Source organism: Neophocaena asiaeorientalis, unplaced genomic scaffold (genome assembly GCF_003031525.2).
Source record: "Neophocaena asiaeorientalis asiaeorientalis breed wild unplaced genomic scaffold, Neophocaena_asiaeorientalis_V1.1 scaffold16, whole genome shotgun sequence".
Lineage (NCBI taxonomy): Eukaryota > Metazoa > Chordata > Mammalia > Artiodactyla > Phocoenidae > Neophocaena > Neophocaena asiaeorientalis.
Genome location: NW_020175446.1, coordinates 1,230,720 through 1,243,115, shown reverse-complemented (window position 1 = coordinate 1,243,115; position 12,396 = coordinate 1,230,720). Strand labels below are relative to the sequence as shown.

Here is a 12,396-nt window from a genome sequence, read left to right as displayed (position 1 = left end):
GACCAACACTGGCCATCATCCAGCCCGTCCACCTGCTCGTTCCACTGGGAAGTAAGCGACTTGTCCAGGCCACACGGCTTGTTTATGGCAAGAGAGGGACACATCTCATCCCGTTTCTAAAGTTCTAGGGTTTTTCAGTCATATGTACATCTACATGGACACACACAATGCTCCATCTCAGACGCAGTAGATTTGACTCACTTGAAGCTGTGAGCATTAAGAAGCTATGCAAAGAGCCTGCTAAGAGGGGAAACTTAGTGCCCTCCAGGTGTGTCCTCAGTTTGCACAGTGGATAAAGTGGGGTCGCTGGTAGGTTCCGTTATGTGCACAGGTCAATAGAAGCTTCCAGACTCAAGTGCTCATCACTTCCTCCAAGTCCACCTTTGACTATGCTTCAAGGTCATAATTTAGGAGAGAGGTTTTATTCTAGTTGTTCTTTCATTGTAATAGTCTTTTGAAAGCTCATGCTGGCAGTATGAGTCGCTGTAATTAAGAAGTGATTTTCAGGTATGAAACTAGTACATCCTCACTGATCTGAAAAAGTTAAATTTGCATCAAAGAACTGTTTTCTGAATTCTTTGATAACCTCAAATTTAGACATCAGTAAGCCTTTAAGGCAAACTTTTATGGAACAATTAACCATACTTTGGTGCAGGCGAGTGATTAGAGACACTGGATTAAATATACACTGATACATATTACTGGAATGGAAGGAAGCAAATCATTTTCATTTGTGATTGTGTGCTGTTTAAACTTGTTGATTATAACAAAAAATCAAAAAACATCTTGCTTACCACCTTTACTTGCAGAGAAACTGTCAATCATCTGAAAAACCTAGATGCTGTGCAGACATACCTTTTATTGAGTATGCTAATAAATATCAAAAGGTTAAAAACATTTCAAGTGGGACTACCTTGAATTTTGAGCATAATCCCACACACGTAGTGTGATCCATTAACAAAGACCAGAGTTTATGTACACACCCTCCCCCGCATAAACGTGATGCTTGCTTGTTTCATGTGGAAACACCGTGTAAGAGAAATACAGCTCTAAGGAGAGTGTCATGATAGGGATACGTAATGGAAAGCGAGGTTAGTTCTGGAAACGGAGCCCTCAGGTATAACTCCTGTAAAAGTGGGGATGATTTCCCCAGTCCTTTCAGCATTGTCATTCCAGGATTCCTTGTGATGTTTTCTAATCTGTGCTTATCTGCTCTCTTGGCTATTCCACTCAGAGCATATGGCATTTATTATGTGCCAGGCTCCAAGGAGGGTCTGTAGTGCAAATAGTTATAGCCTTGTATTAACATATGACCCAAGGAACCTTTTCCTAATGACTGAAAGGGACACTTTGATCCCAGCTGCTTGTAGATGAGGATATACAACTAGGAGGTTTTGTGCTGAACTAAAATCGCTTGTTACTAATTTAATTGGAAGTAAACATCAAGTGTTTTGCCTTCCAATACTATCTGGGTTGTCATTTGTGATACATGAGAAGCATGAATCCAGATTTTCACCTTGCGAGAGCTGACAACATAATATCCCCACTAGTCAGTTACTTTTCCGTTCAGAGATTTCTGCTGTCAAGCCCAGTGCTAACTGCTGGTGATGCAGATAAATAAGACAGAATTACTCTTCCAGAGATGCTTAATAATTCAGTGTGGCAATGGTTCATTTTTAGTGGTCTAGCTATGAGGATCCTGGAGCTAGACGCTGTCCATGTGAGCTATTAAATCTTGGAGAAGCACTCAGACAAGCTAAGACCAGTGGAGGTGACAGTGGAAGATGCTTCAGAGCTTTGAGGACCGAGCCTAAGTGTGTGTTTATTTCCTTTAATGCTCCCTCATCTCCATGGATTTCTATGAATCACAGAGAATTACACGACATGTGGAGTAACGTAAGACCTTGCTGGAGAGGCCTGGACACTTTATTTTTGAGCCAGCGTGCTCTGGATTTTAAAGCTCTTTATAATCTGGGTGCCAGCAACCTCGCTATCAAATGAATCTATGTTAGGCCAAACAATGATTTTTCCTACACTAGCTTGTTGCTAGCTTGCATGAGGAGTTATAGGGTATTTGATTTTCCTACTCGAGCATATGCATATTTAATTAAAATGAAATCAAATAATGATCCATAAAATTAATTCTTCTAAATGTGTTTTCTCCATTTAGGAGTATGAATTTGTAAGTCTGTCAAGCAGCATTCATGGTTTACATATGCATTAGAGAAGAGCAGGAGAAGAAAAGTAAGAATTAATCTGTGTGAGAAGGAAAAGAAGTGAGAGAAATAGGCAGATATGGGGGAGGCTACCAGGGGCTTTGATATGCTTTATTTAGATAAGATATCTTTTATCAAAAAGAACTGGATGTTCTCCAGTGTGATGTGATAAATTTTCATTCTTTCTTCGAAAAAGCCCTTATCCATACCAGCAGTTCCTTGCCATGAACCATTGGAATGGTTTCAAGAGGCAAATGGATGAACCTTTGCCACGAAGCATTATAGTCTTGACCACTTAGCGGGGGTGTGAGGGGCTCAAAACTAAATTCTCCTGGAACGTGAACGCTGTTTGCTCTGGCATTAGGAACGTGTACTGTGGGACGCCCCCCAATGCCCACACCTTAAAACTGTCTGACGCAGTCTCCCCTGGGGGAATGTGATTGGCAACCCTGCACTCCCAGTGTGCACCTGGGAAGTCATCACTTCGTGTCCCTTACCCGTGATGTCTGCTCAGAACCAATCCCGGTCCACTTGCCTTCCAAATGTTCGGGGTATCCACCCAGGCTGTACAACCACCTGGGAAAATGGAGTCAGTCGCAAAATGCTTCAGAGCAAGATGACCTCTCTCTCTGATATCGGACACGACAGGATTCCTTTCCTACAACACATTCAAAACTAAAGTCACTGCAGGCTCAGGGACTACAAAATATGACAAGGTTTCAGCACCTCGACTTGTAACACATTTGGATGGAGGAGGAGACATTCACACTGAACTATGACACATCCTTCCAACCTTTGTAAGTGCCAGGCTTACAAAGGTGGACCATGCAACCTGGAAATGCAAATACATGATGATTTCATTTTAAATAAACACAGAGAGAATGTTCAGCTTGATGCAGATGAAATGATCTGGGCACAAATGGAATCTTTAGTCTTTAATGTTAACGGTAAAGATAAAACTTAAAGAAAAAAGGTTGTTTGCCAGTGTCTTCCATCCACTCAGCTTTCTATAAACTGTGTCACTTTTTAAATTACTGTATAAAATCATATCTTTGAAAATTTGGATTTCTTGTTAAAATTGCTAATATACAAACAGAATTAATTGATAAGGGGATTCGTGCTGTGAATTCTCCTCAGGTCTACGATGGAAGAGATAGTTCATCACGTCCGCTGGGGGCCTTCACTAAAAATGAGCTGACGGGGCTCATCCTGAACAGCACCTCCAACCACCTGTGGCTGGAGTTCAACTCCAATGGGTCTGACACTGACCAGGGTTTTCAGCTCACCTATACTAGTAAGTGCCATACGACTTAATCGTTTCATTTTACTTTCATTTTCTCAGGATACATCTGTTACTTTGCTGATATGATACATTTTAAATATCGATTTTTTTTCCTGGCCCCCGTCCTGTGTTTTGGATTGCTGTTTAATTCTGTACACTGTTGAGCGGGCAGTAAATTTAAACACATTATCAGAAGTAAGAGTTTGAAACGTGTTTATTTAGAAGTATTAGTATTTTCATAACATGACTGTACCTGAAAAGAAAATATTATGACATTTAAGAGATATTAGGGTTGGGCTTCCCAGGTGGCGCAGTGGTTGAGAGTCCACCAGCCGATGCAGGGGACACGGGTTCATGCCCCGCTCCGGGAAGATCCCACATGCCGCGGAGCGGCTGGGCCCGTGAGCCATGGCCACTGAGCCTGCGCGTCTGGAGCCTATGCTCTGCAACGGGAGAGACCACAACAGTGAGAGGCCCGCATACAGCAAAAAAAAAAAAAAATGCTTGACTTAAAGAGATATTAGGGTTAAAATTATTGTGTGATTTAATGCACATTGACAAAAATTCATAGACAATATATGAAATATTTAAAATGAATGGTATAATTAATAGTAATAGTCTTTGAATGCCTGGAACACATCAATACTTTTCTATTATATCTATCTATCTATACATACACATATTAGATTCCATACATTATGTAAAATAGATTACATGTGTGTAAAATATAATAATTTATACATATAGATACACACATGCACACATATAGGGGTGTGTGTGTGTGTATGTATACCCTATGTTGTAAGTGCTTTCTTATCACAACTCATTTCCTCCTGAGAAAACTAAACACAAGTAATTGGAGTGTGTGTCCAGGATACCAGCTGTCTGAGTCAGTGGAACCAGGATTCGGTCTGTAGCTCACAGTTTTAAGCTGTGTTCTTAGTGCCCCCTCCATTAATATGATTAATATAAATCAATATGGAAAATGCCTTTTTAAAAAAAAAAGATGAATGTGAAGAAGACAGAGGAGCGTAAAACAAAGGAGGAGAAGGAATTGTTCTTTCACAAAGAGAAGTTGGACGTGTGATAACTGTCATTTTCAACATTTTTAGTTCCAGAAAAATAAAGTAAAAAATATAGTTATTTGATATAGGTTATTAATTAAAATTAAGTAATAAATTAGCTAAAATGCTTAAAATATACAAGACAGTCCAATCCTTCACCAACCCGATGATTAAAAATCTTTGTGATACCAAATACCATGACATAAGAAATTAAAAATTTCGGATTTTTGAGCATGAAAGTCTATTAGTGATTATCAAGACTGATTCCTTTATTTGACAGATAAACAAATGAAGGCCTGAAAAATATAATAACTATCCCAGACATAAAGCTAACCCAGGTGCCTTAAAGGAGGATTAATTGCCTCAAATCCCCCTTGGTAGGTGAAATTACAGTTGAAGAATTATAATCCTTTTGACAAAAATAGAATTATGGTCCCATGGACAGGATGAGAAAACCCACATTTCACTTTCATGAATATAACCATTTAAAAGACTGAATTGAAAGCATACTAATTATATCATGTGCAAATAAATTACTAGCAGTTATATTACCAAATAAATTTATAATTACAACTTCTGTTTACTAGAATTCTACTTTAGAGAATTTCATGCTCAAAAAAGTTTCAGAGAGTTCTTGTCAAACCAGTTTGCTTTGATTACAGATAAAATGTAAACCGCCATGATCTCTTTTTCTTCTACTGTGGGTTTTCCATCAAATGCTCATCAATTTTTAATTTATTACTCGGATGTGTCAACACACGCCTCCCAGTTTTTATACTGGTCTTACAGCGTTAGGGAACATGGGCACATGAGAAGGAAGACAGTGTGAAAGCTCTAGGCGCCTTTCTGAGTTTCCTGTGATGCACACCTGGGTCCCCCTCCATTGTTGCTTTGGCCTATCTGACAAATCGTGCTTCTTCCAATGGCTTGTAAGCAAAGAGCTAAAACCTTGGCCCGAGAGCTGTCCTCTCTCCTCTGTGCATCTTCACGACCTTATCCTCAGGGCCGCCCAAGTGTGGAGGTTGCTAAGCTCACAGCTACTTCCTAGGAAAGGTGTCATGTTAGACTTCTACGTTACACTGCAGGACTTTTTCAGCCGTAGTTACCGCATCCTGTTTTCCCTCTGACGATTTTCAAGGAGAGTAATTCTTGATTTGTGAGCACTCATTCCTCTCCTCTCATGGCAGTGCAAATTCAAGCCTGCTGGAATTTATAGTCGCTTTATTTATTTATCAGTGAGATGGGGGTTACAGGACTGTTTCCACAATTCTTACGTCCCCTTTATTTTCCAAATGGCAGTGAAGAAAGTCCATATACCCTAAAAACGTGTGATGGGATTGAAATTAGAGGTTGTAGCTTCCTTTGTGTATCATGCCCACCTTCCCTCGTCAAGAAGAGTTGCTTCCACATATATACAATGGAATATTGCTCAGCCATAAAAAGAAACAAAATTGAGTTATTTGTAGTGAGGTGGATGGACCTAGAGTCTGTCATACAGAGTGAAGTCAGAAAGAGAAAAACAAATACCGTATGCTAACACATATAAATGGAATCTAAAAAAATTTTTAAAAAAATGTTCTGATGAACCTAGGGGCAGGACAGGAATAAAGACACAGACACAGAGAATGGACTAGAGGACACGGGCAGGGGGAAGGGTAAGCTGGGATGAAGTGAGACAGTGGCATGGACTTATATATACTACCAAATGTAAACTAGATAGCTAGTGGGAAGCAGCCGCATAGCACAGGGAGATCAGCTCTAGAGGGGTGGGATAGGGAGGGTGGGAGGGAGAGGCAAGAGGGAGGAGCTATGGGGATATATGTATACATAGAGCTGAATCACTTTGTTATACAGCAGAAACTAGCACAACACTGTAAAGCAATTATACTCCAATAAAGATGGTTTTTTTTTTTTTAAAAAAGAGTTGCTTCCATGTGCTATTCTCAGCCCCTACTAGACAGCATGTGGTGGTGGTTGTCACTGTTTCTCCATGGCGCCCTCCAGACTGTGAGGACCTTTACTGCTCCTCACATTTCTCTGAGTAACTTTGAGAAACCTTGAAGCTGTGGATCTGTTTATGGGCACTTTCCAATTATATGGATTTTATTTTTATAACATAGCAGCACAGACTTTCTAAAAGAAGAAGAAAGAAATGTTGGTGACGGTTTCCAGTTATTTAGCTCTTAGTATAATCAATTTGATGGGAGTAACTATCTTTTCTGCCTGTTTTTCCTCTTTCCTCCACCTACAATAACACAGATGCTACCCAGGTGCAAGTCTTGTTTCCAGGATTGTCCTGGAGCTGGAACACACTGCCAGATGGAAAAAGATATTTGTAATATAGCACTGATGGTGCTGATGGCTATAATCAAAATATTATTGACTTCACATTAAATTCTTAGGTTTAAACACTCGGTAATTAAGTTTAAGAAATCCCACGCTCCCACAATGTGGTTGAATACCTGAATCAAATCTTCATCTCTAAAAGATGGGTTGGAAATACTGAATGGCTGTAAAATGTTTTCAGCCAATTATTAAAGCTTAAGCCTATTTGAAGGCACTTTCAACTGTCTTCAGAAGACTTTTGTAATTGCCTCTTGCTCGTTAATTGCATTACTGAAGGAAACATTCATATTTAAATGTTTCAAATCCGTAATTAATCTACACACAAGTGGATTAGAAAAAGTCAACAGAGTAAATATATAGCTTAATAAACATCTTGAAGTTTTTCAAATGAGTACAAATCATTTTGTATATCCTCTAATATTTAGAGCGTACTACCCAATACCTTCTAATTTTACCATCTTGGCAATTCTGGGTCTTGGTAAATAGCTCCTTTTACTCTTCTTTGTAAGTTAGAAACTCAGTCTCCAAATCTGTAAGTGGTTTGCTGAGGCTTTTACCTATGGGGTGTTATAGCTGGGAGCCAATCCAGGTCTTCTAAACAAGGGCCAGAACTGTTGATGACCTTATTTTCAAATATTTTAGATGATCCCACTTTGATGAGTTCCATATTTATTGACTGATATTTATATATGTAAAGGCATTGGCAAGGAAGAAAAGCCAGGCATCTTTGGGACAAGTAGGAATAAATATATTAGTAAACATTTATTAAGCAACTGCTGATTTCTGAGTAGTAGGTTAGAGCAACATACAACTGGAAATGTTTACCTCCATTGGAAAACACTGCTTTTTACTACAGATTTGTCCATTTTCATAACAGATGATAGTCTTCTGAGCCTACAATTATGTCAAGTGGAAGCATAACCCATAAGCTCTTTTAGATCAGGGACAATGGGTGTTCATTTTTTATTCCCCTCTGTACCTCGCACAGATGTCTGATCTATAATATTAAAAGCTTAGATTGGATCATTGTTATTCAAGCTGTATTCCATGGAGCACTAAGATTCTGCAGAGCTGTCTCAGGCCAATAAGAGTTTCACCTTATTTAACATAAGCCTTTCTTTTCTTTTTTTTTTGTTATCCCAGTGATTGTAAAGCTCTTAAATATCAGGAAAACCATATTGACAGTGGATTGCTATGTCTTCTAAATATTTCAGCAAATATTTTTACAGAAAAGTAGTTCTGGAAATTAAAAAAAAAATTCCCTGTTGAATTCAGAATTCTTTAAAAAATATACTGACCCCTTTCGAGTTCCACAGGAATGTTCCCAGAACAGTCACTCTTCAGAAACAGTTTCCCACAGGACTTTCTGGTTGTCACTCTTACTGATTTAAGTAGAGAGGAGCAAGCAAAACACCAGTCACACCTGAACAAAAGTTCTTGCTGTTTGGGGTTGTCGTAAAAGAACTCTATTCACCTTCTCTGCGCCATCTCGGTGTGTCTGTGTGCTGCTCGATCAATGATTGTACCGTGTATTATTTGTGTACTGAATGCTTAGCACTATATTGAAGCAGAGAAGGCAAAAGCCACGGTTCCCGTCCACAGATAAATGACTTAGGGTAGTCACGTGCAGCACTTGTGAAACACTGGTCCGTGGAAATGTGGCTGCACCTTCATGTTCTCAACTATGGGATGGGTCAGCAGGGGGTGCCATAGAAATCAGTTCAGGGCCCAAGCTGATATGTGTGACCGTAACATATCCATCTCCTGATGCACTACGTTGATGCAAAGATAAAAATCTTTTGATTCTGACCCTTAATGTATTGTATTTGACCCCTAATACATTTCATTTTTATATGAGTTTGCTCTTTTTCTCCAAAGAAACTATAGCTCCTCGATGACAGTATGTGATCCTAGTACCCCAAGAGTTAGAAATATATATGACACATATTTATTTATTTGTGATGATGGCAAATATAATTTTCCAGAGCAATGAGAGATCATTGAAAGCTGGAATCACCCTAGAGGCCTCCAGAATTTTCTTTCCTTCCTGCTAGATGCCTTTGACTCATCCCTTAAGATTGCAGTTAAATGCCAGTTTCTGTATAAAGGCTGCTCTGCTCCAGATTTCTGGAGCAGAATCACCTGCCTCTCCCATGCTCCCTACCCCATGCATTTTGTCTCTAATCCTTTGTTTTTACTAACAGAAGTGTGAGGTTTTCAAGAGGAGTAATCTTAACTTGCTCACTTTTGTATGACCTCCATAGTCACTTAACAAATGATAATTGAGTTGACCTAGATTTGCCTGGAAGGAGGCAGATTTGAGTAAAGATGCATGCGGAGAGTAGAGTATGATCTTGGAACTCATGAGATAATGAATATGAAAGTCTGAATAGAGTGGAAGATGCATGATGAGGAGAAAAAGGAAGACAAATGAGCTGCGGGAACCTGATTATGGAAGCCACTGAAAGCTGATCAGGGGTATTGGTCAACATTAAGGCAGAGCCATTAATAATATTGGAGGAATGAAATTAATGCAAGTGTGAGATCGAAAGGAGAGGATGATAACAGCCCCAAACAGCTCCGTCTGTGCTCTTGCCACCCACGAGTGACCTGAGAGTAAAGGAGAAAAGCTACTTGCTGACTTTTACAATAACACATATAATGGGACAGAGCAGAAATATGGACTTACTTTTACTTATAAATGGAGTGGTCAGATTGAAATACTAAATATCTTTTAAAAACAAAAAGAAAAAGGAGGGATGCCTTGGGAGGGTGGTGTGGGGTAGTCAGTAGTCACAGAAGAACAGATAGATGGACCTTAAAAATGGAAGTTCTTTGGTAACCCCTCCAGATGTATTTGGCACAGAAGACTAAGCAAGTAGATGCTGGAGTCTTATCCCCCTGGGAAGCCTGTGCTGCGGTGGAGGTGGACTAATTAGGCTGCCCTCCCTTCAGGTCCACTGGCTTTATTTAACTAAAGTCTCTTGCTCTGATTCTGTAGTTATCAGGCAATATTCTCAGTGTGACTGGGGTGTCAGTGTGGCTCTGCCAGTAGGAAGAGAGTGACTTATCTGTGTTGACATAGGGATTCCAGTACATGGACTGAATCCATTTATTGTTTTCAATTAGGGAATTGGAATTCTGGCGTTGTGCTTAAGTCACTAGAGTCCCCCATGAGATGAATCTCTTTTGGGTACAGAACTAGGTGTCTGATCCTACAAAGTCATCCTTCAGGAGGCAGCCTGCTAGCTTTCCTGGGGTGACTTAACCCCCCTGGCTATTGCAAGCCTCATTTTTCTGTTTCACACTCTTATAATATAGACTGTAGAGTGGGGAACCCACGGTCAGGGACATCTCTAAAACGCTGAAGGAAAAGAAGCTTGAGGGGATAGACGAGGAAGAACGTTTCAAAGAACTACTAAGAGGCTGGAGGTGAGCATGCAGACCTGAAGGACAGGCGCCACTGGTCCATAAGGCCCCTTTGTGCGTATTATTGTTTACAAAGGAGGGGAAGTGCTTATCCTGGAAAGTCAGGGCCTCGGGGCACGCCCTCCGCAGCTGCACTAGGCAGCTCTGCGAACAGCAAAGCACACAGCCTGGAGTCCAGAGACCTGCCCAGCGCCTGGGCTGCATAATTTGCAGATGATGGTGTTCTGTTTGGGGACAGGAAAACTAGGACTTCGCTTTCCCCACAGCCAAATCTCTCATGGCTGGTTAATTTCCATTCTTCAGTGTCTTGAAATGGTCACCCTGCACCCAACCCTGAATTATCTAAGATAAGCACCCTAGACTAGAGAAACCTCCAAGTCCCCTACAACTGGAATCTGGGAGAAAAGAATGTATCCGTTTCCCAGGATGGCCCCTCATTTCCAGCTTCAGGGATCCCCGCCCCCTGTTCACACTGTTTTCTCTAGCTGATAAGGGGCGGAGGTGGGTGATTTGGCACTGACTGATTTGGAACCACCCACAACATATTCTGGGAAGCGGAAATAAGTGCCCAGAGCCACAGTTATGCAGCTGTCATCTCGATTTTATTAACATGCTGATAGAATTAAAATGACACCAGCATTAAACACGCTATTATAAATGAGCGAACGACTCTGGATATGAATATATCCTCAAGGCCAATAATGAAATACTAAGCACTGTCACCTTCGTGCTTCAAAACAAGTCACAAATATTGCAAGCATGAAGTATACACGGGCAGGGTGAGCCATCAATTACGGGAAACAGAGCTTCTGACGGTAAAGAATAGAGTTAAGTCAGAAGCTGAAATTGGAAGACCTTGAAACCATGGCTTGATAACAAGAGCTAGTTATCTACGGGCTTGGTTGACATCCTAAGTGGGTGGATGTAATTTTGAGGGTGTCCCTCCTCCCGCCCATCACCACCCAGTTACATCAGGAGTCGCCATATTTCTTTGGGGTTTTTTCCCCAGCTTTACTGAAACATAAATGGCACATAATAAGTTTTAGGTGTATAGCACGATGATCTGCTACACGTATAAATTGTGAAATGATTACCGTAAGGTTTATTTAATGCCACCATCGCCTCACATAATTACTTTTTTTGGTGTGTGGTGAGATCTGCCTATTGCTGATAGAGATTCTTCTGGTACCTTTTCCTCCCCGACTATGAAGGAGGTTTAAGTGCACAATGATGTGTTCATTTCATAACTGCTTTTTTTTGACAACTAGATTTTGGAAATTCTGTACAAGCTAGGTGGCAGTTATAAAAGCAAGTTCTTGAATCCAGGTTTATAAATAGCAAAGACATACACTAATTTCTCAGAAAGTCGTGGTTGTAATATGTGCAAGCATTGCTGTTTATCTAATAAAACCTACCATGTTATTCCAAGAATAGCATTTATCACATTTTCAGTCTTTATGTTCTAGAAAGTCATGTCAAAACAATGTTTGGTTCAATGAGTAGTTTTAAAACTTATTTAAAGTCGTGCTACAAATCAGGGGAAAGTATGGAATAGGGTCCAGAAAATAACCGGCTTGCACGTGAGTCCACACAACAGATTTTTATTTCATTTCAATGAAGATGAAAATTGTGGCAAATATATCTTGCTGCTCTGGTGTCTGCTTGTGTGATACTAGAGTATTAATGTGTAATTTGTAAATAAAGGTTTATGGAGCAAGAAATTGTTCTTAAATTCAGCAGATAAAACTGCTGGGAAAATGTGATTAGTATTATTTGTTTTTCCACAGTTAACTAGTAGGTAATTTTATAAAAGCGTTATAAAATAATAGGCAGTTATTTTGTGAATAAGTCTATTCCCAGAAAAAAATGAGTTGTGTACTTCTAACTTTATTATACCTAGGTTAGATTTATTTTAGTTTGGGGGAAATCACCGGAACACTTCTCCCATGAATCAAGTACTACATAGCAACTGTCACCTGTGAAGAAAAAAAAAGATAATTTTTAATTTTTTTTTTTTTTTTTTGCGATACCCGGGCCTCCCACTTTTTTGGCCCCTCCC

General features: G+C 39.9%; 1 protein-coding gene across 1 annotated transcript in view; it reads left to right on the top strand.

Annotated features, from left to right (window-relative positions):
- CSMD1 (CUB and Sushi multiple domains 1) overlaps window positions 1-12,396 on the top strand; it is a 1,745,896-nt gene that overhangs the window by 1,458,444 nt on the left and 275,056 nt on the right. Inside the window, exon 24 of the mRNA XM_024768064.1 lies at window positions 3,354-3,510. Within this exon, the coding sequence (XP_024623832.1) occupies window positions 3,354-3,510 (157 nt within the window). The remainder of the gene's footprint in view (window positions 1-3,353; window positions 3,511-12,396) is intronic.